The sequence below is a fragment of the Callospermophilus lateralis genome, unplaced genomic scaffold, assembly GCF_048772815.1.
Source record: "Callospermophilus lateralis isolate mCalLat2 unplaced genomic scaffold, mCalLat2.hap1 Scaffold_169, whole genome shotgun sequence".
In the NCBI taxonomy this organism is placed as follows: domain Eukaryota; kingdom Metazoa; phylum Chordata; class Mammalia; order Rodentia; family Sciuridae; genus Callospermophilus; species Callospermophilus lateralis.
In genome coordinates this window covers 1,913,743-1,935,800 of record NW_027512767.1, presented here as the reverse complement: position 1 = coordinate 1,935,800, position 22,058 = coordinate 1,913,743, and the positions used below count along the sequence as shown (strand labels likewise).

At 35.4% G+C, this 22,058-nt stretch overlaps 1 protein-coding gene across 1 annotated transcript in view; it reads right to left on the bottom strand.

The window, feature by feature from the left end:
• The window catches only part of LOC143640295 (asparaginyl-tRNA synthetase-like), a 35,003-nt gene extending 26,816 nt beyond the window's left edge, over positions 1-8,187 (bottom strand). The window contains exons 1-3 of the mRNA XM_077108146.1: positions 8,047-8,187; positions 4,600-4,709; positions 1,667-1,787 (exon numbers count right to left, since the gene is read on the bottom strand). Of these exons, the coding sequence (XP_076964261.1) occupies positions 1,667-1,787; positions 4,600-4,709; positions 8,047-8,187 (372 nt within the window). The remainder of the gene's footprint in view (positions 1-1,666; positions 1,788-4,599; positions 4,710-8,046) is intronic.
• Between the last annotated feature and the right edge of the window lie 13,871 nt (positions 8,188-22,058).

Here is a 22,058-nt window from a genome sequence, read left to right as displayed (position 1 = left end):
AAAAGTTTATTTAAAAGTGTCTTTGGGATAGAAAGTACTTAATAAGGTTCTGAAATTAAATTTATACATAAATAAAATGTCTTATCTCATTATTTAAACTAGATACTAATGGAGAACTCCTAAATAATTTTCTGGATGAATTATAATTCCTTTCCACAAATGCATCTGACTAGAAACATAAACTATTGTCAATTTTATTTATGTTTAAAATAAACTCATTTGTATTCCATGCATAAAAAATACTTTTACAATTCAGAAACATCTTATTCAATAAAGCCTATATTTTTTCAAGTATAAATTCTCATATGCAAAGAAAAACAGCTAAGAAACAGCCTTAGTAATGTAATTAATGGCTATAGATTTCTGGTTCTAATAATTACTTAATAAAACAGTTGGTGACTTGAAAAAAAGAAAAAAAAAAAAACAAGGCAAGGAGAAGGTAACAACAGCAACAGAAGCCAAGGGAGAATAATTCAAGAACAATAAAACACATAGTAAATTTTAAATAATCATAGATTCTTCTAAGAAAGCAAAAGCAAAAATATTTACCTTTTCTATTCCTCTCGATTTCTAAATTATTTCACAATTTTTCAATTGTAATTTCTTGGAAAATAATTCAGAAGGACATTTTAAAAGAAAATTAGTGCATTTTCTTTCTTACTTCCTTACATTTATTTTTTCCTATTATTCTAAAATACCAAAATAAATTTAAATGATGCAATTTTCTTAAAATTTCTCATTTTTTGCATATTGAACATTTGAAGGTAATTATGGCAAAGACAGGAGGAGTCAAATAGCTAGAATATAAATTTCAGATGTGCCACCAATTTTACTAGGGTGGGCCTTATTTTCTCCATCTTTGTAAATTTAAAGAACTGGATTGATGACTTTTTATTTTATTCCCTCTAACCTCTCTACCAGGCTTATATATATAAAGCACTAACACAGTCTTCAAAAACAAGTATAAACATGCATTAATATAGAATTTCTTGTCTGTTCAGCACTACAACATTCCAGGTCAGCACTATCAGTAGAACTTTCTGTGAAAAATGGGAATGTTCTCTACTTATGCTGTCCAATACGGTAGACAATAGTAACATTTGAACATTTCCTCCCCTTTCCCATCCCTCCTCCCTCCTTTTCAATCTCGGTCTTCAACTCCACCTAGAGAGGTCTTTCCATCTTCTAAGGTCATCTTCAATTTCTTTCTTCAGTGTTCTATAGTTTTCATTGTAGAGATCTTCCATCTCCTTGGTTATATCAATTCCCAAGTATTTTATCTTTTAAGGTCATTGTGAATGAAATGGTTTTTCCGATTTCTTTCTCAGCAAATTCACTGTTTCCTTTTAAAATGCCACTGAAGAACTGGACTTCTTATCCCTGGTATGGGCTATATCCAGCATTGTAGATGACTAGACATGCTTATAAAAGCTGTGAGGTTCAACTGTGACAGGCACTAAAGATGCACAGATTAATGCTCAGCTCTCATAAGACTAAGTCATCTTTGTAATACTTTTACTACTATCTCTACAGGATCTATGCCCTGTTTCAATTATCAGGGAAGCATAACTGAAAAATGTTCTAAGTACCATCTTTCCAATAATCCCACTTAAAACAGATTGTTAATATTTTAAATTAAGCCTAAATAGCCTGAACAAAAGCATACCTTGGCATCACAATTTCCAATAACTTCAATTTTTTCTGCCTTCAGTTCCACATTTTGCCTTTTGGAAGGGCTTTGTACCAGCTGCCCGAGGACTTCTACAGAACTCCCAAAAGTCAATTCTCTATAATAACAAAGAAATCAAGATATTATTATATATAACTTTTCTTTTAATAAAAATCTTGCTATTAAGTATAACTTTTGTCTTAATATAAATCTTGCTATTAGAACATTAATGATAGAGTACTTACCTTCAAGTGAGTTAAAGAATCTTCAAAGTTTATGGATGCTCTGTGGTATACCCAAATCTTAAAAATGAATTCCATACATTTTTAAATGGGAATAAAGAAATTGAGGATTTACATATAGCTATTTAGAATTAAGAAGTTATATTATTATCTGTATCAAATGTAAGTTGGTCAAAATGCTTTTTAACATATTGTAGATTACATGTAAGGTCTGATGAAATCCAAATCAGATCTGTAGTTCTGTTGATAATTACCTGGTTTTGAGAATACACTATAGCAACATGTTATCCTTGGGAAAGCCAGGTAAAAATTACATGAGACTATTTCTAAGACAATTAAAAGTACATGTACTTTTTCTACAATGTATTTTTTAAAATTAATCAAGTTATTTACTTTAATTTACCCAGCTGATGGTCTTGAGCACACAGACCACCTTCAGAGTAGTAAGTCTATGTTCTAGTGCAAGTTTATCCACAAATTTATTGTATGACTCTTAGAGAAAGTGATGAACACTCATTTGTTTTAAGAATTATCTATTAAGAAGGAGAGTGAACTAAGTGATTATGTATCTATTCCAGTTCTAACATTTCATAATTACAATAAATATGATAAATGCTCTGGTATGGCTCTGCATTGTGGATGACTGGGCATGCTTATAAAGCTGTGATAAACTGTATTAAAAATAAATTGAAACCTTAATAAACTGTATATAAAAATATAATACAATAAATACAATAAACTGTATCAAACTAAATTTATCAGGAAATTCCCCAGTTTTGTTTGCTGGCTATATTTAATATTTTAAAATTTATTTTTTAAAATCTTCCCCTTGCTCATCTATTATCCATCCTTGACTGGTGCTTTCCACACATAGAGAGACCAAATTCCCTGTGGTACATTTATATATGCACATATGTGATTTTGTTAAATCATTCTGCATTTCCTCCCCTTTCCCATCCCTCCTTCCTCCTTCTCAATCTCAGTCTTCTACTCCACCTAGAGAGGTCTTTCCATCTTCTAAGGTCATCTTTAATTTCTTTCTTCAGTGTTCTATAGTTTTCATTGTAGAGATTTTCCATCTCCTTGGTTAGATCAATTCCCAAGTATTTTATCTTTTAAGGTCATTGTGAATGAAATGGTTTTTCCGATTTCTTTCTCAGGAAAATAACTGTTTCCTTTTAAAATGTATTCATATGTAATTTATATAACTAAGATTGTCCACCATTACATCAAGGAGAGAAAACCTGATAAATCTTTCACCAAACCTGAAAGTGTTTTAAGACGCTCTGACTTCACATATGCACTAATTGATATGATGAATTTTCTCCTGGGGGCCACTGAGAATATCTCAAAGAGGTGGGTAGTCATCCTCCAGAATCTCTAAAATTTAGATACTATTAGACATACCCATTTAATTGCCATATTGATATATGTTATCAAAAAAATTACAAACTTTTCACATCAGAACAATTTTATTGTCTCAGACCCATGAGCCTATTCAATATGTGGAATTAATCCTAACCATGTTTGGAATACCAAAGCACTCTTATTTTAACAAATTAGTATAATATTCTATTCTTCATAACTTATACCCTAACATGAAAATGGTGTTAGTTTTGTTGGGCACCATGACACATGCCTGTAATCCAAGCTATTGGGGAAGCCGATGCAGGAAGAGTGCAAATTCAAGGCCAGCCAAGGCAACTTAACTAGACCTCGCCTCAAAATAAAAATAAATATATAAAAAGGGTTTGGAATAGCCAGGTGCAGTGGTACATGCCTATAATCCCAGTGACTCAGGAGGCTAAGGCAGGAGGATCACAAGTTCAAGGCCAATCTCAGAAACTTCGTGAGACCCTCAGCAACTCACTGTCTCACAATAAAAAATAAAAAGGACTGGGGATGTAGCTCAGTGGTAAAGCTCCCCTGGGTCCAATCCCTAGTATCAAAAAATAAAATAAAATAAAATAAAATAAAAAATAAAGAAAGGTCAGGGATTCAGCTCAGTGGTAGTGGGCCCCAGTACTAGGAGGAAAAAAAAATTGTGTTAGTTTTAACATCTGACAACAAAATCATATAAATTTCTTCAATTTATCCAACAAATAATAATTGGTAACTTTGTCAGCACTGTGTCAGAAGCTGAGAACACAAAAACAAATGAAATACCATTCATAGTTTCAAGGAGTTCTTAGTCAAAGAAGCAATCCAATAATAATTCAGTTGATTACCATCTGATAAATACATTTCAGGACAGAGCTGGGCACAGAATGTATGGGACCAAAGAGGAGAGTCACCTACCACAGTCAAGGGGTGGGATGATGATGGCTATCATATGATGATGGCTAAACTGGATTGGAAAGACAGGGAAGAAGAGGTTTATTAGGCAGAGTGGCAACAAGACTAGAAGCCTGAATGTAAAAAGGAGCAGAACAGCTTAGAGGAGCTGCAAGAAGAGAAGGAAAACAGATGGAAAGTAGAGGCAGGGGATACAGGCATGTGAAGATGTTAGAGAAAGAGAAGCCTGAGCTAAGGATATTGACTCCAAGTATTTGGACTTTCTTCAAAGCTATTTTTCATAGATGTGTTTAGGAAGATAGGTCAAAGGGGCAATGTGAATATTGGATTAGAGAAGCGGGGAACAGTAGAGAAGAAGAAAAAAATCAAAGGACTCAAAACTTAACAACTTACCTATTGTCAAAGTTTGAATCGGCAACAACCTGAAGGCTTTCCAAAGACGACCCATCATTTACATGTAGGAACAAGACTTCCTTCTGGGATCGGACTGATAGAACCCATCCCTAAAAAAGAGAAAGATTTCTATATGTGAGCTTAAAATACTTAAAACATTCTATATTTTCTTTATACATACAAAGAAAGCTAAATGAAAAAAAAAAAATCAATCTTGCCTTAACATTATCAGCTGCGTAAAATGAACTGCTTTCAGTTTACCAATATGTACAAATAATTTTAAATGGTTTTTCTTATAGGGAAATACACCCTTTGCCATTCTACCTTTTGTTCTGTTTTGTTAATGAAGCTCATCATTTTCAACTTTTGCCAAATATTCATCAAGTTGATGTATGTAATTTATATAACCAATCTCTTCAATATTGGCTTTTCTAATGACAATGACAAATAACAAGGTTTACATCTTGGTGCCTTTTCCCTTTTATCAAATTCCCAGATTATGTAATATAGACTAGAAATATCTTTATAGGATTTTTATTCTTTCACAAAGTACCAAACAAACAAACAAAAAAAAACTCCCCCAAATGTCTCATTATAAACACATATTAAGTAATATACAAACATTCAAAGACAGTCTTAATTTAAATGACAGGTACATCAGAGTATGAGAGATGCTTTTAAGTAGGCCAGTAACATTAAAACAGCTCTCAGATATGCCAAAATTAAATTTAACTACTATAGGAGTTAGGAGGGAATAACTAGTTTTCTAGTAGACACCAAACAATTGTGAAGTGTCCCACAAATGTAAAGTAAATGAATACAGGTTGACATTCATGCTTAGGAAAAGCAAGAGCTGATTCTAACCAGAAAAACTATTGACCATTCTCTGTTGTAGCCATAACCTACAGATGCTTTTATTAAAGCTCTCTATCACTTACTTGCATATCCATAATGCTTTAAGGGAAAGAAAACTGTTTACTTATTTTGAAGTGATTGCCAAGTACACAGCTGAAATTCTGCAAATGTTTTACTACCGCCATATAGTGTCTCATTCCTTCACATAATAGCTCTAAGGATTGTCATACCCATTTTACAAGCAAGAAAACTGAGACTCAGAGAAAGTAACTTGTTGAAGATTGCTGGTAAGGGTTAGACTTGAACCCAAGTCTATTTGATTAGAAAGCCCTTGATCTTTGTGAGGGCTCCATAGAATGAAGTATAAATTGTCACCGCCTCATGCACAAGGTACTTCACCTCGTCACACTTTACCAAAGGCACCTGCATTTGGGGCATGCTCAATCAACAGTACTTTCCAAAGCACTGCTCTCTTCTTTTTTACTAGTTAGTAAAATTCAACATTCATTAAGCACTTTTTAATGTGCAAAGTTCTTTATAAATATTATGCTATTTAATTATCGCAAGAAGTAAATGACATGGTTATATTTATCTTTTTAAAATTTATTTTTAGTCGTAGATGGACATAATGCCTTTATTTACTTATTTTTATGTCGTGTTGAGGATTGAGCCCAGTGCCTCACTGTGCTGGGCAGGCACTCTACCACTGAGCTACAACCCCAGCCCTATAATTATCTTTTTTTGGAAATGAAGAAACATTTAGAGAAGTTAAAACACAAGTTCAGCTGGGATTCAAATACAAGTTATACTTCAACTTTATGTTCTTATCAATGAACTTTTCTGGAATGCTATTTCTACCCCATTCCCAGTTCCTCTGTTTGGGGGACACATCCTTGTACAATTTCCACTCCATCCTAGATTATTCTATCTGGGGAATACATCCTTCAGGACATAGTTCAAATGTCACTCCATATAAGAAGTCTTCCTTACCTACTCATAGGAGGAATTCTATCTCTGTTTTCTCATAGCTTCTTATGTTGATCATTAATAATAATCACACTGCTGAAGACTAGGTCTGTCCAGCAGAAACATAATGTGAGCTACATTAGTGATTTTCAAGTTTTTAGGGGCCACATTAAAAGTAAAAAAAAAAAAAAAAAAAAAAAACAGATGAAGTTAATAATTTATTTTATTAACCAATTATGTCCAAAATACTATCAACATGAAATCAATATTTAAATATATTGAAGCCAAACATGGTGGCACATGTCTGTCTATAATCCCTGCTACTCAAGAGGCTGATGCAGGAGGATCACAAGTTCAAGGCCAACCTGGGCAAATTAATTTTTTAAAAACGGTTGGTGTATCAGTGGTAGAGTGCCTGCATAGCTTGTGTGAAGCCCTGAATTGAATTCCCAGTACTGCAAACAAATAAATAAAAAACACAAGCCCCACAGATGTACATACATAGATAGACACACATGCACACATGTGTGTTTAGAGAGAAAAAAATAGAGATTTTTGCAATCTTTTTTGTTCTTCAAAATTATTATGTATTTTAAACTTACAACATATCTCAATTCAGGCTCATCACATTTCAAGTGCTCGAAGCCACAAGTGGTTGATATCTACCATATTAGATGGTAAGCACTAAATTCTGTTCTTTCCATCTTTGATTTCTCTTTTGACCAGCACACAAAAGGTGTCATTTATACATTCTAAATTAACTGATAAATGCAATTTTTTGAATTGGATCATGGAAAGAATATGAAACCCAATAAATGTATGGAGGAGCAGATCATAATAACAGCAAGGATATATGATGATATCAAAACCACTGTTATCAATGCGTTTTAGTAATCTAATGAAAAGTAATCAACTACCTTGCTTAAACTGCTCTTTTAAGAAGTGAAGGAAATAATAGTGGCTAACATTTATTGACTGTGGGCTACTCTTTATAGTCCCATAAAGTAGGGACCATTATCTGTTTTCATAAAAAGAAACTTAAGTTTTAAGCGCTTAACATGCTCATAATTAAGTTACTTAGTGGGAGAGCTTTAAACTTACACACCTTCACCCCAGGGCTCTTTCTAACTGCTACATTCCACTCTTTCTCCTAATTTATTAAACATAAATTACACGCAGGCTCAATTTTAGGCACTAAGGTGGCTAAAAGCTGAATCAAAGCCTCGATTTATTAGAACGAATATTTACTGCCAGTCACGTCAACATCAAGTCAGGTAAGACAAAGTTTCTCCCCTCAAGGGGCCAGGGCAAGGCAACCACTATATGCCCGCGGATATCAGGAGATGTAAAAAGAGAAAGGGGCCTTGTTCGCTTACACTTTCCTGAATGAATAACAAGTTTACAGGTATCTTGAAAACCAAGTTCACAGTCATTACAGCAGTTTTGCAAAAAGTAACGGCAGGTATCCAAGGAAATGGAGAAATAGGAACTCGCGCTATACCTATACTTTCTAACTTTTCTTTGCTGGTCGTTCTGTCTGACCCAACAACACAAAGTAACGCTAGGAGTGGATGTGCCACATAAGTCCCTAAATAAAGAAAAAAAAATCCCTTTCCCCACACCCACCTGAACTTTAACGCGCTCCCCACTCACGTTCTGGGACCCGAGAGCGTCCCGTACGCTCAGTCTGGCGAAAGGCCTATGCCTGGGGCAGGGAGCAGTGGAGCAGGAGCGCAGGGCTCGAAGCAGACACCGGGCCCGGAGCATCTCGTGGCCGCCCCAGGTCACCACGCGACCAGCCCCGGCCACAGCGGGTTCGGATCCTGCCGGCAACGGCCCTCCTTCTCAGCTGTTCCCCTATACACGGTCGCAGCCCTGTCCTCAGGCGCTGCAGCCCCCAGCTCTACAAAACGACCATCTCTGTTCCCCACTTCCAGGCACACTCAGCAAGTGCCAAAACCAAACCGCGCGCCTGGGCGGACCACACGACCCACTGCCACGCACTACTAGCAAAAGTACGCCCTTCCGCTGCAATCTACGCTTCCACTGGCCCTACGTTACCACGTCAACGTCGCCTGTGTCATCACGTTAAGAAGACTAAAACGGAGCATGCGTACTTGTGTGCTCGACTAAGGAGGCGGGGCGGAGGTGAGGGCTGGGTCAGGAGCCAAGATGGGGCGGAGCTAAGGCTGTAGGCGTTTTCACAGACTGGGCAAGGGAGTGCAGCTGGGGTGAAGTCTCAGAGTCTCTTTCCTAAAGCTTTCAGGGAAAACTGAGAGCACTTGAAAGGCAAGGAGTGACTGATGCAGAGGGAAAGCATCCAGAAGACTTAATTGATGAGAGTAGTGACCCAAGAGTGTCAGTCGTTCCTGAGTTGTGAACTCAGAAGAAAATCAGACACTGTCCCTGATCAAATCACAGCTGGGTGGTATCAGACATCCAAATAGATAATTACGAAAAAGGGTGATCAGGTGCCAACAGAACCCAAGCTGGATATCAGAAATGGCTTTCTGAAGAAGGTAGTCCTATGAAAGGAAGTAACTAAGAGGAACTAAAGAGACCTTGAATACAGGAGTCAGAGGAGACATGAGGGGGTAACGATGATGGAGAGAGAATGGAGAAATAACAAGCGTTGCCTGCCAGAATCTTGAGTCTCTCCTTTTTCCAACACAGTTATCTGCATCTGTTTCATTGGAAAACAATGACCCTTTAATATATTCTGTTATATTCTAAATTTATACCAAAAAAATAATTTTCCCCATAACTCAGTGAAGCTCGTGAAAAATGTTTCTATCTTGTTAAACAATAAAAGGTAGAAGTGAGAGCTAATTACTCAAAGTTGCCACTGTTATATTCATTTTACAGATAAGAGAATTTAGAGAAAGAATAAATGACCTGTTCAGTGATACAAGATTTAAACTCAAAAGTCCTGACTCTATGCACTAAACTATCATGCTACAAGTCATTTCAAGGTGGAAATTAAACAATGATCCCTCCCATTAAAAGCTTATGGTCTAGAAAGGAAGACTGGTCAGAAAAAGATCACTGCAAAATAAACCAGTACATGTAGATGAATGCAATGAGTGGAAGTGGTAGTCTATGGAAGGAGGTAATTGAGCTGAATTTTTGAGAAGGATCAGAATTTTACCAGATGGATAGTAAGAAAATTTCTTGCCCAAAGATAAACTGGAAAAGCTATGAAGAGATGGGGCTTGCCTAGCACATGTGAGGCACTGGGTTCAACTCTCTGCACCACATAAAAATAATAAATAAAACAAAGGTATTGTGTCCATCTACAACTAAAAAAAAAAATTTAAAGTTGTCAAGGGGACAAATAGCTTAAAAGGATTGTACAGCAGGTTGTGATGGTACATATCTATAATCCCAGCAACCCAGGAGGCTGAGGTAGGAGGATCTTAACTTCAAGGCCAGCATTGGCAACTTAGAGAAATCCTGTCTCAAAATAAAAATAGGAAGGATGGTATATAGCTCAGTGATAGAGTTCCCCGGGGTTTAATCTCCAGTCCCACAAAATAAATAAAAATAAATAAAGTATTGTACAACTGTTCTCAAGACAGACTAGAAAATATCTTGAACACTTCTTGAACCTTGAAAAAAGAAAAGGTTGGAAACTTACTGCCTTTGGAGTGATGGGCTTTAACAAAATAAGTATGCCTTTGGTGGGTTGATTTAAAAACCTGGAAAACAAGGCATGTTCCCCACATTGATGTGCATCCCATTGCAAACCTCGTTTTTAACTACACCTACCCTTTCCAAATGTTCAAACATAGCAAAGAATTGGTTCACTTTTTTCTCGGGACATTTTTCTGTCTTGCCTTCATTCTCCCCTCTCTCTCCCACCCCACAGGATGATGTGCATTTAAAGAACTGGGGTTTAAGTCTCAGTGGGAATCCTGACTTCTTTTTCCCCACTTGTTTAAGCCAAAGGGTTATTTTGTAAGCAGGAACTACAGCCTAGTAATATGGTAAAGAAAAGGGAAATCAGTGGGTGAATCTGAAAATCAGCAATGTTAATTAAAAAAATACATATGCATATAGAAAGTTGACTATAGCATTCATGCTTCTGGTGCTGAGTTCAAACTACTATCTTGTACTATATCAAATTGTATCTTCTTGTTTAGTTTTCAATATTAGATTTGCATCTTTGTGTTTAGATTTATCACACTCTAGACAGTAGCCAGAATGACGTTTCTAAAATGAATATCTTGCCCTATTAGCAATAATGACGACTAGTGTGCTAAAGAATACCTATTACAGGGCTGGGGTTGTGGCTCAGCGGTAGAGTGCTCGCTTAGCACGTGTGAGGTCCTGGGTTTGATCCTCAGCACCACATATAAACAAATAAATAAATAAAGGTCCAGCAATAACTAATAAAATATTTTAAAAAGGTATAACTAAAAATAAATATTAAAAAATAGAATGCCTACTATGTGGCAGGAACTCTTTATGAATTATCATATTTAATCATCACAATAGCTCTCTCAAGTAGGGTTAGAAGCACCACTCCCAGGGGTAGGAGAAAATAAAGTTCAGGGAGATTTCATAGCTTGCAGCAAGTTACACTAGCAGTCTGGTTACAGAGTCAATACACTGGTCCATTTTGTTCAGTGATTAAACAACCCTTGAATTGCTCCCCCTGTAACATGAAGAAAACTTGCCATCTATAGAAGCCCTACCAGCCTCTCCCCATGTATCTCTCTGATCCGTGGAGCTCTGTGAAGGGTCCTGGGTGAGGAATAGAAGTGAAATGTCCTTATTGTTATTTTTCCATGTTATTCTTTGATACTTTGGGGGGTATTCAACAAATAGTATCAGTGTTATTCATCAGCTCTGGGAATGTTTTAATCAGCTTATGCACGATAGGTTTCATTTTAACTTACTTGATAAATTTACTGTAATTTGTTCTTTTGTTTCTAAATAAATTTTTACTTTAACATTTATAAAGTCGTATATTTTTTCTTAGAATCTTTCAAATTTAAGAAAGCTCACATTCCATGGAAATGGATTTCCCTTTGATCACAGAACATGGCAATAAGCATGTTGGATATATTTCAAAGCTTTCCCTGGATCAAAGCATAGAGTCTATGCATCTTCAATGTTATTGGGTACTGCCAAATTGCTCTCAAATGATGCCTCCAATTTATATACTCTCCAGCAGGCTTATGACACTTCCCAAAGCTACACATCTTCAGTGAGAATTCATAGTCAGACTTTCTAACTTTTGCCAATGATGGGTCACAGAGAGTATCTCAGTGTTTCAGATATTTATGTTTTGATTTTCTTCTTTTGTTCATCAAAATTCCATCTTAAACACAAATTTCTTCCTTCCTTCCTTCCTTCCTTTTCTTTCTTTCTTTTTTTTTTATTTTTTTGGATACCATAATGGAAAGGAACACTAACTAGCGTGGTAATCAGAAATCCTGGACCCACTGTGGAACCTATGTGTAGTCACTTAAACTCTAGACTGCCCTCACAAGGTTGTTGACCATAAAAACAAGCATTCTGTGAAATTTGTCATAAAGAAATTTGGGTTTATCTAACTGAACACCCTCTATTATTTACAAGTTTCATTTTAGAGTTAGGGAGTCCTCTAAATGTCATTAGCCAACTCTGTCTGAATTCCAAAATAGAACATTCAGGATTAATTTCATCTCTTTTATGTACATTTCTTTTAGGTACAGTCCTTCAAGGTGCACATGAATCACCTGCAAAAAAATAAAAAATGGGGAGGGAGAGAATGAATGAATATGAATATGAATCACCTACAGGGCTGTTAAAATACAGATTTCTGGGTCTCCTGCCAATTGATTCTGACTTACCTTGAGAAACATTGCTTACTCTGTGATTAGGTTTTGTCCTTATCTTGATTTCAGAAGGCCCTTACTCTGAACTTCTTTTCTTATACTACATTACCTTCATCATCATCACCATTATTTTAAACTTCTAATGTATGCTCAGAGAAGGTGTAGCAACCTACAGTTAAGGTGCCTTTTAAGTTGTAAATGAGGGCAACATCAGAGAGGAGTGAATGGAGCAGGACCTTTGAGTAATGAAGGAATCTTCCCTCTGCTGGCTCTGCATTCCCGACAACACCCAACCACACCCTTCCAGCCTACTGCATTTTAGTAACCTCAATTTTCTTTAGTTATAAGACTTAGAATTAAACTGGACATAAGTCCAAGCCCCCTGAAGCCAATATTTTAAAATTGTGGCCTTGATGTAGTAGGCTTACATATTGAAATAGTAAAATCATAATGATGATTCACCAAATCAATTTTGTAGATTTTTTTTTTTTTGGTACTGGGGATTGAACCCATGGGTGCTTTACTACTGAACTACATCCCCAGCCCTTTTTATTTTTTATTTTGAGGTAGTGTCTCACTAAGGAACTAAGGTTGACCTTGAACTTGCAATCCTCCTGCCTCAGTCTCCTGGTGGTGTGTATTTTTTTAAAGGACACGTTTATTCAGCATCATAATCAGACTCTTACAGTTAGCATTCAACAGCATGGGCCCACACACAAAAAAAAGTCTACATTAAAACCCTTGGTTGAAATGCTTTATGCTTTCCACAGAACAGAAGCTAATATAGTGAGTGGGTTTTGACCAGCAGAATAGGAAGGTATTGGGAATGTGGCTCAGTGGTTAGTGGTGGTCCAGCATGAATGAAGCCTTGGGTTCAATCCCAAACACAGCCAAAACCAACCAAACAAAAACAATCTGTCTGTATCTCAAGTAATATTAGTGATTGCTGTTTGATGAAGCTTCTCGTAGACAAGATGTAAAATATATTTCTTCTGTAGATAGGCAAGAAAGAATTTGAAAACCACTGCCCTGAACCGTACCATGTTGGACCAATGAGTAGAATAAGGCTGCAGCCTCAGTCTCCTAATCAGCCTCAGTCTCCTAGTCATTAGAATAAGGCTGCAGCCTCAGTCTCCTAGTCAGCCTCTGGTTATTTCAGAGTACAGACGTCATGGTACTTTTATATATAGCAATTTTTAAATATTTTCTCTGAAAAAAATTAAACAAATTTTATTATTTTTTGATAAAAATACTGTAGAAACAACAAAAAAAGATTTAGGCAGCAACAAATGACATAAAAAAGAAGTTCTTTATCACCCTATTTCCATGTACTGTTCCTGATGATAGCTACTATTTATCTTTACATAAATTTTCTAGACATATAAAATATGTGTGTATATGCATATATGTATGCATATGTACATCTACCATTAAATATGATCCACTTGTTCTACATCTTTTTGCTTACTATATTTTACCTCAATGTAAAACATCTGTATTATTTATGATAGACATATGCTACATTATTATATGGAAAACTATACATAATTTAACTATTTTCCCTACTGTGAATATTTAAATTGTTTTCAGTTTTACCTTGTTGCAATCTGTGCTGAATATGCTGTACATACATGGCTTATGTATGCAGGATAAAGCCTAGAAATAAAATGAGATTAAGACCAAAATTTATTTTAAAAATATATTGAATGTTACTTTATGTGTTTAATCACTCTCTTCACCTTCATTTTGAGGTCTTAATCTTGACCACCTTGCTTTTGCTAACCATGGTACTTATATACTTAGAAAAGCCTAAAAATTGTAGAAAATATATTTCGGTAATGTTATGTGACCTTAGTGAAGATTAAAGAAAACATACTTGCTCCAGGGAGTGCCCAGTGTTTTTTAAATCATTCTTTAAAATTTAAATATTGCATGACTGGTCATAAACTGCCAGTAGATGGATTGGTTACAAATTCTAATTTTGTGCAATTAAGTTTGGATACCTATTAATTGGCTGGCTCATTGGTAAATATTTGCATTTCCTAAAATGGGCTTGAAAGTAAATTGTAATATCCTCTTCAAATAGGTTCATGTGTGAAGCATACCAATTTATGCCTTATTATTTGGGATAATTTGAAAAATAATTGCACTGGGTTTTCACTGCTGAGGTTAAGGGGGGTTAAATGTTTTTATTATCCCACACATAACAGAAAAAAATTGATAAAACATAAGTGCATAGTTAATGGGTATTTACAAAATGAGTTCCTGTGTAACCGTACAGGTTACGTACCACCATCCAGGTCAAGGTAAAGAACATTGTCAATGGGACTCTTCTGACCCCTTCTTCTTTATATGCACAACTTCCTACTCTCTTGTCCTCTTGGATTATCATTTCCTTGTTTTTATTTATAGTTTAACAACCCACATATGTAACCTAAACATTATGCCTGGCTTTGAACTTATATAAATGGATATGTTTCACTATGTTGTTATTTTGTGCATGATTTTGTTGCTCAGTATTATTTTCATGAGACTCAACTATATCATTGCCTGTAGCTACACAATAGTCCACCAGCTTATCTGCAGTTTCATCTTCTACCATTTCAGTTACCTGTGTTCAACCACAATCCAAGAGTATTAAGTGGAAAATTTCAGAAATAAGTTTTAAATTGCACACCTTTCTGAGGATCATAATGAAATCTTATGGTCCTGCTCCATCCCTGGGACATGAATCATCCTTTTGTTTAGAGTACCCGTACCATATATACTACCTGCCCCTTAGTAACCTAGTAGCCATATTATTATCAGATTGAAAAATAATAATATGTATAGGGTTTGGCACTGTCTGTGGATTCAGACATATATTGGGCTATTGAAATATATCCCCAAGCATAAGGGAGGACTACTGTAGATTGTTCATTTTTGCATGCTACATATCATCTCATTTTATGACTATAATTGTATTGGTCTATATTTGGTTACTATAACAAAATACTTGATGGGTATTATATAAAGACAAGAAGTTTATTTAGCTCATAGTTTCGGAGACTGAAAGCCTCATCTGTTTGACTTCTGGTAAGGGCCCTCTTGGCTATGTCATAGCATGATGGATGACACTATGGTGAGAGTGTGTATGAGAGAAAGAGAATAGATAAAGTTGGAAGCCAGAGAGGGATTCGGGGGCCAGGCTTGCTGTTTTATAACAATTCACTCTTTCAAGACTGAACTTACTCAGTAAGACAAGCATTAATTCCTTCTGTGGGTGATCCCCATGATGACCTAACCATCTTCCACTAGATCTCTCCTTTTAAAGTTTCCACCACTTTTTAATACTGTCACACTAGGGCCTGAACCTTTCTTTAGTACATGAACTATTGAAGGACAATGCACATTCAAATCATAGCAATAACCTAATTTATTATCTATCTGTTGGTGGATATTTAGGCTGTTTCCAGTTTAGGGCTATTAAGAGTAACATTGCTATGAATATTTTTGTGTATAACTCATTATACATGCATATGCAATTAAGTTGGTAATAATATCTGGGAGTTAAATTACTATATATTATAAGATATGCAAATTTCCATTTTAATTAAAAAAGCCAAACTTGTTTCAAAGCATCTATCCATTGTGTGAGAATTCTGTTGCTTTATACCCTCTTGTCTGAATTAGACTTTTAAATTTAGCTATATTGGTGGGGGTATACTCATATCTGTAATTATTTTTTTCATTGTAGATCTAATTTGTCGTCACTGATTATTGTTCTTGCTGAGCACCTTTTTTTGTGTGTTTAATTGGTTTTTCTTCTTTGGTGAATTCACTATTTAAGGCTTTTGCCCATTTTTTCTGTAGAGGGATCTTTTTTCTTACTATTGGTTTTCTTACTGATCTATCTCAGTTCTTAGGTATATATTTTAGATATGAGCTCTTTTCAGTTATGTGCATTGCAAAAATCTTCAACCACTCTGTAGGGCACCCTTACAATGGTAAATTTGAGAAAATGGCTGAATGATAGCAAATCTCAACATTATTTAATCATTTGCTTTAGTTGAGATACTCATGTGTGGCCCTTTCTATTTCTTCTGGCAATGTAAGATCAGCACTTTTTGTGATTTCCCCTGTCATTCTTTAAAAATGAATTCTTTTTTCCCACTTAAACTTCTATTTTCTTACATATTTTTTTGTTGCTTGGTTAGTGATCTTCTATGTGGTGATCTTGGAACTTTATTGTACATTGCTCAAGGCCGATTCTGGCTGTTCGCAAATATTTTTGTGTGTGATTAACCTCTAAGACTTCAAACCATAAAATAATATAATTCAGAAAAAGTAAAATCGTATATAGCAGATAGCAAAACCTGAATTTATCCTCTCATATTCATATTTTCTTTTGGATTGTATAGAACTTCAAAGGTTGAGACTGGTTTGTGAAAATGTGTCTTTATTGCGTACATGGTTTCATAATGAGTATATTTTCTGGGAAAGTCTTTTTATTATTATGCTTATGTTTTACAGTATTTTTGCATTGATGGGTGAGGTGAAAAGAATGGACAATTCCCTCCCTGAAAGTTTCCAAAAGCATTACACATGAAAAAGAAGAAAATTCTTCAGAAATAGTAAAATCCACATGTGTTCAGATATTTTGTCAGGGAATAACACTTTATCACTTTATAGTTTTAGTGAGAACAGTTGGACTTTTTATTTTTGTTTAAGAATTGTCTATAGTCACACATCTCCTTATTGTCTGCACCCTGGCATATGCTGACCCACGTATGCCACTGCATTAACTACACTTTCTGTTAACTTAGAAAACAACCTTTTCACTTAGGGATGTTCTCAAGGATTATACTTTCCCAGTATATGTGTCTCTAGCTATGTAATGTCATGAATATGAAGGATATCTTTGCAAAAAGAATATGCCTTGTTTAAAATCTGTGAATTCCAAAATGTGAGACACTATTGTCCTTATGAAAAAGAATCTGAAGAGTGGTTTTCCTAGAATCCGGGCAGCCATCAGTACCCACAGACAATTGTGTAAGCCTTTATAAACACAAAAGGGAAATAATATTATGCCCTTGTTTGTCAAGAAGAAGAAGAAAAAATGATTGGCTATTTTGTAAATTTGTTTGAACTTCCTGTGAAAACTGTATGATAACAAAGATGGCTAGTTGATTCTACCACATAAACAGTAATGCCTAAGAATTCAGAGACCTGGAAGTTTCCTTTAATAAATTGATTCCTACAATAGAACTTCCTGAATTCTGCCAGTCCCTCAGAACAGCAATAGGAAGACAGACTGACAACTGATTTGTCTTCCTCTTCAGGTTTTACTTTCAGAATCATGTACGTCAATAGGTATAAAAATGTAAAAATTTCAGTTTTCATTACATTAGATCAAGCAATTAAACATTCCTTTCTAGAGTCTGTGTCACAAAAAGTATGATATAGATACACAAATCATAAATTAAAGTTAAGAGGCATTGATACAGTGCACATTTGTGTAATATTTTAACAGTTGCCAATTTGGATGGAGCCCTACAAAATTATATTATTTGGTTGACTTCTCCTAGTGACTGGTTGTGGTAGTCAGTTTTCACAGTGTCCTCAATGATCCTTGCCTCCTGGTATTAGCACTTTTGTGTAGTTTTCTATAATATTAATCACACAGGACTAGTTTGTATTACCAAAATAATACTGCAGATGTGTTGGTGTGTCACTTCTGATGACAAGTCATAAAACACACCACTCCTTCTGCCTAGCTCTCTTGGATCACTTGTTCTGGGGGATGCCAGGTCCTATGTCATACAAATATCTAACTGCCCAGTGGAGAGGCCCACATGGTGAGGCATCCTGCCAGTCAGCACCATCTTGCCAGATTCATGCATGAGACATCTTAGAGGCAAGTCCTTTAGGCCAGCCAAGGCCTTCAGATTACTATAGCGCCCACTGACATATCGACTTCAACCTCCTGAGAGACCCTGAGCCAGTATCACCAAACTAAGCCAATCACTAGCTTCTGACCCACAGAAACTGTGAGGAGAGCAAATATTTACTTTTGTTTTAATGCTTAAATTTTGGGATAAGGCCTGGGGATGTGGCTCAGTGGTCTAGTGCCCCTGAGTTCAATCCCTGGTACCCATCCACTCAAAAAAAGAAAAAGTTTTGGGATAGTTTCTTGCACACCATCAATAACTTATAAACTGGTTAAATATATCTCTCTTCACCTTTATGTAGAACATTGGACCTTGCTACTTTCCCCCACTGAACCCCCCAGAATAAGACACACTCACAAATAACACTGGCTCATGGTGGTTGAAGGGAGGATAGGAAGAATTCAAAAGTCCTTGAGATTCCTCCTAGAAAAGTAAGTCAGACTAATATGATTCTGCAACAGGTACACTCAGAAAAATGAGAAATCATGTCTCATCTATGTATATCAAAGTGCATAAATGCATTCTACTGTTATGCATATAACTAATTAAAACAAATTTAAAAAATTTTTAAAAAGTAAGTCATAATTCTTTAAGATTCAGATATACTTCCTTGGGGGATATAAACATTTCCTCTTATTTTGTGGGAATCAGTGATATAGAATCTTAACACATAGCTGAAAAATGTACGGTTTTTTGCCTTCAAATCCAGTTTTGATACTGTGAATATATCCAATACTGGTAATATAGGGTTTTCCTTTAAAATTGGACTTATTTGAGAAAAAAGGGCCTCTACCCCCATTTGAAAGAAGAAGATAAATAGGCATATTTCATAGGTATACAGAAGGCTTAAGAAAGTATTGAAATTAATGATACAGTTTGTACCAATATACTGCTGCTTGCTCTTAGCTCTTTCTATCCATCAGTTTGAGGTCTAATTTTAGAGCAATACTTCATAAGGATTCATCTGTGCTTTATTATACACTGTCAAATGCCATTACAACTCCTATCCATAGCTAGGAACTCTCAGAATTCTCTCTTCATGTGGTTCCAGATTAGAATTTTCTAACTTGAAGAACTCCTGAGTGTTGAAAGCAGAGGACATAATGCTAGGAGGTGGCAGTGGTTGGCCATGTTAATTTCCTTAGACTTGTTAAATTTGCAGACATCTCTGCTTCATTGTTCCACTTGGAAAACATATGTGATATAGGGAAAAACTCTAATATTCATGTAACTGGAACTCTAGAAGGAGAGGAGAGAAAGACATACTCAGTGTAAGATTGAGGAGACCATATCTAGAATCTTCCAAAACTAATGAAAGATATTAAAATACAGATTCAAGAATTTCTATAAATCCAAAAGAGGATGAACATAAAACCACATCTAGTCATGTGATAAAGCTACTGAAAACCAGAGGAAAAGAGGAAATCTTAAATTTTTTTCATTTAATCCAAAGGAGCCAGGAATAAGACTGACAAGTGACTTTTCAACAGAAATAATGTAGTTAAAACACAATAGTAGTGTCTTTAAAATTCTTTTTTAAAATATATTTTATTTTTTAGTTGTACATAATACCTTTATTTTATTTATTTATTTCTATGTGGTGCTGAGGATTGAACCCAGGGCCTCACACGCACGTGCTAGGTGAGCACTCTACCATTGAGCCACAACCCCAGCCTTGTGTCTTTAAAATTCTGAAAGAAAATTTCTGCTAATGTAGATCTATATAATTTAGCAATATCCTTCAACAGTGAAGATGAAATAAATGGGGTTTCATACAGAAACTGAGAGAATTCAATGTCTTTAGTCCCACCCTAATGGTAGTTCTTTGTGTAGAAGGAAAATACTCTCAAGATAGAAGTAAAAAAAAAAGTCAAGAAGAAATAAAGAACATGGGAAAGGGTAAAAAGTAGAAAAAATATTGACTGTGTAGAACAATGTAAGAATTTCTTGCAAGGCTAAAAATTAATAAGTATATAATCTCAGTGGTACAAAATGCAAGGAGGTAGTAAATGGAGTTGAAGTGTTGTAAGGTCCTTTTTGGATGGTAAATAGAGAAAAATTTTAGGGTAGATTTTTATTAAACCAAGGACGGACATAGTACTCATTCTCACAAATAAAAGAAGGACTGAGAGTGAATTCTTGTATATTTATGTAAATACAGTGAAAATGTATAAAGGACTGCTGTGTACAGTAACAAAGATGACACTCATAAATATAAGTTGTGTAAAGAAAAGCCAGACACAAGATATTTATAGAATCTCTTATAAATTGGATTTATAGAATCCATACTTTATGCCTCATTTATAGCCAGTATACAAAATGGCAAAAGTTCTTGGCAGTGATACTGGCCAAACTGTATTGTTATAGTGTGTGCATGTATGAATATGTAACAGCAAATCCCACCAAAATTTTTTTAAAAACATGGTGATAAAACAAGGAAAATAGTTAACTTTGAGGAAAGATGGGAGAAATTATGAGGAATATCTGGGGTACTGACAATGTTCTATTTCTAGATCTGGAAGGGAGATAAATACACAGGTGTTCTTACTCAGTAATTTATTTATTTGTGTGCTTTTATGTAAATATACGTTAAACTTCAATTGAAATTTACTTCAAAAAATATTATTCTCACTGTATTATGTTGGTTGTCTAGTGAACAGACTGAAAAAACATTGGCCCATCTAGACAGACAGACAGATCTGGATTAAATCCTGGCTCTGCCATGTATTAGGCTACTCCCCATGGGCAAGGTCTTTCCCTCTCATAGGTAAAGAAGGGGTGAGCCACTTTTGTGAAATAGAGATAGTAATACTTAATTCACGGGGTTGTTAAAATGAGCAAATGATATCTATTAGGCCTACAATAAACCATGATTATGCAATCAGTAAGCCCCAAAGGTAGGTATTTTCATCATTCTCATTTTATAGATAAGGCCACTAAGAGGCAAGAGTTTGAGTGGCTTGCCCTAGGTCCCTTAGCTGGTAAGCAATAACAATGCCATTTGAGCCTAGGTATTCCAGTTCCAGAGTCTTTTAATCACTATGTGAATGCCACAGGGGTAAAGATCTTTGAGGTTCTTTTGTTCAATGATTACTTCAAATGCCTAGATCTGGCAAATTTTATGATCAACTCTTTATTAAAATAAGTAGTACTTATTTTAGACCTGGCACGGTGGTGCCAACCTGTAATCCCAACCACTTGGAAGGCAGGAGGATCTCGAGTTCAAAGCCAGCCTCAGCAGCAGCAAGGTGCTAAGCAACTCGGAGAGACCCTGTCTGTAAATAAAATACAAAATAGGTCTGGGGATGTGGCTCAGTGGTCAAGTGGCCCTGAGTTCAATCCCCAGTACCCCTGCCCCAAAAATAAATAAATAAAATAAAATTTAAAAATAAAAAAATTAAACAAATTAAAAAATAGTACTTTTTAAAAACTAAAACAAAATAAAAAGAAATAAATAAAATGATAAATACTCATATGTAGTTTAACTATTTTAACAGGGAAATATGCTTCACTATATTTTGCTATAAAATACTGCTGCTATTAATGTGTATCTGTGGAAATGAACTACTTGAATTTCTTAGCATTCATCAAACATTCCTGACACCTGGTGGTGACATGTGTAATCTGCAAGGGGATATATATATATATATATATATATATATATATATATATATATATATATATATATATATTGAACCCAGGGCTTAGTGCCTTGTGCATGTGAGGCAAGCACTCTACCAACTGAGCTATATCCCTAGCCCATGGGGAGATATTTTATCTGAGGTGAATACATTTGAGACCTGAATTGGCCCACAATAGCTCTGAGGTGATGGTTTTGAAGCAGAAGCCTCCTCTTATAAAAAAAAACAAACAAAAAAGAAAA